At 63.2% G+C, this 3,626-nt stretch overlaps 2 protein-coding genes across 2 annotated transcripts, besides 3 other annotated features; both read right to left on the reverse strand.

The window, feature by feature from the left end:
• Positions 1 to 43: a microsatellite.
• A 142-nt stretch (positions 44 to 185) lies between these two features.
• Positions 186 to 207: a microsatellite.
• Tco025E_04235 (orotidine-5-phosphate decarboxylase/orotate phosphoribosyltransferase) lies at positions 208 to 1,584 on the reverse strand (the record flags this gene model as incomplete). The annotated part of the gene is made up of 1 exon (XM_029371147.1): positions 208 to 1,584. One exon carries the CDS (start codon positions 1,582 to 1,584, stop codon positions 208 to 210), a length of 1,377 nt encoding a protein of 458 aa, XP_029228791.1.
• A 454-nt stretch (positions 1,585 to 2,038) lies between these two features.
• Positions 2,039 to 3,205, reverse strand: Tco025E_04236 (putative dihydroorotase; the record flags this gene model as incomplete). The annotated part of the gene is made up of 1 exon (XM_029371148.1): positions 2,039 to 3,205. The coding sequence occupies one exon, from the start codon at positions 3,203 to 3,205 to the stop codon at positions 2,039 to 2,041; it is 1,167 nt and encodes a 388-aa protein (XP_029228792.1).
• A 231-nt stretch (positions 3,206 to 3,436) lies between these two features.
• Positions 3,437 to 3,506: a sequence feature (A-rich).
• Positions 3,507 to 3,626: the final 120 nt, after the last annotated feature.

A 3,626-nucleotide genomic window follows, 5' to 3' on the forward strand; every position in this document is an offset into this window, starting at 1 on the left:
ATATATATATATATATATGCATATATGCATATATGTTATGATAGGTGCGTGGCGTGGGTGATGGATGCGTTCATGGAGTGGAAATGGGGGCTTGCAGTGCACTTTGCATGCGTCTCGGGGGCGGCGCACGCACGCGCTCTCCCTCCACTTCCTTTGACTCCCTCCGCTTCCTCCCTGGCGGGGTGCGCCGCCGCCGCCGCCACCGCCTCACAGTTTGCTGCTGGCCTCCGCCATAAACGACCGTACCTCCTTCATCTGCGCCTGCGTGATCGCCCCGGACTGTCGCCAGAGCGGCAGCAGCTGCGAGAGCGTGACGACCGCCTCCAGGTCGTAGCCGAGGCCCCCGAGAAACTGCTTCGCCCCCATCTCCCGGTCAATGAGGACCACGATCGACACAATCTCCAGCCCGGCCGCCTTGAGCTTCTCAATCGCCTCCACCTTCGTCTCCCCGGTCGTGACGAGGTCGTCGATGATCACCACGCGGTCGCCCTTCTTGTACTCGCCCTCAATCACGGCCTTCGTGCCGTACGCCTTCGCCTCGCGGCGGGGGTACACCAGCGGGACGTCCATCTCGAGGGCGACGGCGGTGGCGATGGGGAGCGCCGCGTACGGCAGGCCCACGAGGCGGTCAAACTGCAGCGTCCGCAGCACCTTGGCGTACTCGCGGGCCACCATGCGCAGAATCGGCGGGTGGGTCACTAGACGGCGCAGGTCCAAGTAAATCGGCGACTTCTTGCCGGACTTCAGGGTGAAGCTGCCGAAGCGCACGCAGCGCGACGCCACAAGCGCCACCGCCAGGTCGGTTGAGGCGGTCTTGCAGAAGCGAATGCGGTTGATGTCTTCGCAGAGCTTCTGGGCTGCGGCGCGCGGGTTCCGCGCACGTGCCACCGCCCGGGAGACGTTGATGAGCAGGCCACTGCCGTCGGCACGAAGGCCGGCGTTGAGGGCCGCCTTCAGATCCCCGCCCTGGGCGCCAATGCCGGGAACGAGAAACCACAGCGTCGGGGCACGCACCCGCACGCGGCCGAGGGCCACCGGGTCTGTGGCCCCGACGACGAGGCCAACGTTCTTGTTGTAGTTCCACGCCGTCTCTGCGCGCTCGGCGACCGACTCGTACAGGTGACGCCCGTTCACGCGGAGGCACTGGAGTTCATTGGAGCCCTTATTGGAGGTTTTGCAGAGGACGAACACCCCCTTCGACGCGTACTGCAGGAATGGCGAGAGCGAGTCGGCCCCCATGTACGGCGACGCCGTAATGGCGTGCGCCTTGAGGTGCTCAAAGGCGGACTTGGCGTACGCCTCCGCCGTGTCGGCAATGTCGCCACGCTTCGCATCCAGCACAACGGGAATGTGGGCGGGGACGTGGGCAATCACCTGCCGCAGCGCCTTCCAGCCCTCCTCGCCAAAGAATTCAAAGAAGGCGGCGTTGGGCTTGAACGCGGCGGCGTACTCCGCCGTGGCATCAATCAGGCGCATGCACTCCTCCGCGGCGGCCGCCGCCGTCTTGGCGCGGGGGTCCAAGCCGACGCAGAGCAGCGTCGACTTCGCCCGCTCATTGAGCATGTCAAAGAAAGTCGTGGTCATGCCTCGTCGCGCCGCGCTGCTTTGGCCGATGACAAGACTATTTATATATAAATATAAAACCTTTTTTTTTGTTATTGTTTTTTCGCTCGTTAGTCGGTGCTATTATTTTTCTTTTTGCTTGCGTGCGGCGGGCACGTTGGGTCGCGGCGGAAAAAATGGAAGCTTTCCTGCTCCTGCGCGCTCAGGCTGGGGCCGCCAAGGGGAGATCACAAAAGAGATGATAATAGTAATAATAAAAGCAAAAAAGAAAAAAAGAAACGTGATGGCGGCGTCAAGGCCTCGCGGCAGCAATGAGGCTCACAAACACGACGGCGCGTCTGTGCCGTCGCGCCGGCACTCTAGGCAGCGCGTGCTTCGAGTTCCCCCCAATTCCATTGGATCTCTCTCTCTCTCCACACACCACCCGCGATCATTCCAAGCTGTGCCAAAGGAGGCCACGAAGCCACAAATACTACTAAAGCGCCCTGCCAACAAGACGCCAGTTGGCGTACGGCGACCAGCCGCACTTGGACTTCAGCTGCGACTCCGCCACAACCCACTCCGCGGCGAGGTCGAAGGTGCGCTGGGGAGCCTCGGACAGCCCCAGAGCAAAGATGCGGTTGGGGTTGGTGTGCATGAGCCGCACAACGTCCTCCAGCTTCAGGCTGCGCGCTTCGAGTGCCTTCGGCCGCGCGGCCGTTGGGTGCGGCCAGCGGCCCGCACAAACCGTGAGGAGCAGCGGAACGACTAGCTCAACCGCCGGCATTCCGCTCGGCGGGTTGGTCGCGTCGTTCTTCTCCTCCAGCGTGTGTGGCGCATGGTCGGTGCCGATGCAGTCCACAGTGCCGTCCAGCACGCCCTCCCAGAGCCGCTCGTGGTGCTCCGGGGGACGCACGGGGGGGTTCACCTTCACGCGCGACCCGCAACAGCCGTAGTCCTCCGTCGTCAGGAAGAGGTGGTGCGGAGTAACTTCGCACGTGACAGGCAGCCCCTCCCCCCGCGCCCGACGGACAAGCTCCAGGCCCTCGCCGGTAGAAAGATGGGCCACGTGCAGGAGCGTCCCATGACGCCTGGCCAAATCCACAGCGTAGGCGATGGAGGCGGCCTCTGACTGAACCGGACGTCGCAGTGAGTGCGATGCCGGCCCCGTGTACGGATGTGCCGAGGAAGCCGCGTCATTTTGCGTCGCATGCTCGCAGTGCGCCACGAGTGGCGTGCCAAGTCTGCCGCAAAGCGCAAAGGCGGCCTCCGTCACGTCGGCGCTGCTCTTCAGGTTCCCGGTGGAGTTGTCAAGGTAGAGCTTCAGCCCGGCGCAGCGAGCCTTGAGAGCTGCGTGCTGCGGCTGCGTCCACAGCGCCTCCAGCTCCCGCAGGTGCTCGTGGGCGGTGGCGCCAAAAAAGAAGCGGATGTCGCATAACGCCTCCACGGCCTTGGCGCGGCGCACCTTGTCTGCGAAGGCCGCGATGGTCTGCGTCGGCGGCTTCGTGTTGGGCATGTCACACACCACCCCGATGCCGCCAGCGTGGGCCGCCGCGGCCTCGCTCCGCATGTCGCCCTTCGCCTCTAGGCCGGGCTCGCGGAAGTGCACGTGGCAGTCCACAAGGGTGGGCAGCGCCACGCGTGTCGCGGCCGTGGCTTGCATCCCCCTCGTCCCGTGTGCCCGCGCCGCTCCCAGTCGGGTCAAGCGTAACGTCACCCCCCCGCACACACACACACACGCAGTCCACCGCGGCGGCAAGCAGCAGCTTCTACTGCGAGTTCCCAGACAGGGCGCCGCTACTCGCTCTCGCTCTCTCGCTATCTATCCCGAAGCCAGAGGCCACCACCCTGGCGATGGTCGCCGCAAGCCACTCCGCAAACACGACAGGCATAGGAGAAAGAAAAAGAGGGATAGAAAGCAGAATGAGAAGAAAAAAAAAACCTAAAAACGCAAATAATAAAAAAGGGGGAGAATATCCGTCAGTAGCTCACTTCCGTGGTTAAGAGAGCGGGCATCACCGGTCTGCTTGCCAGGGTGTCTCGCCATGTTCAATGNTAATTCAAAGCACTGGAGCGGAAAGTAA

The sequence above is a fragment of the Trypanosoma conorhini genome (genome assembly GCF_003719485.1).
Source record: "Trypanosoma conorhini strain 025E chromosome Unknown Tco_14.4_contig_00211, whole genome shotgun sequence".
NCBI lineage: Eukaryota > Euglenozoa > Kinetoplastea > Trypanosomatida > Trypanosomatidae > Trypanosoma > Trypanosoma conorhini.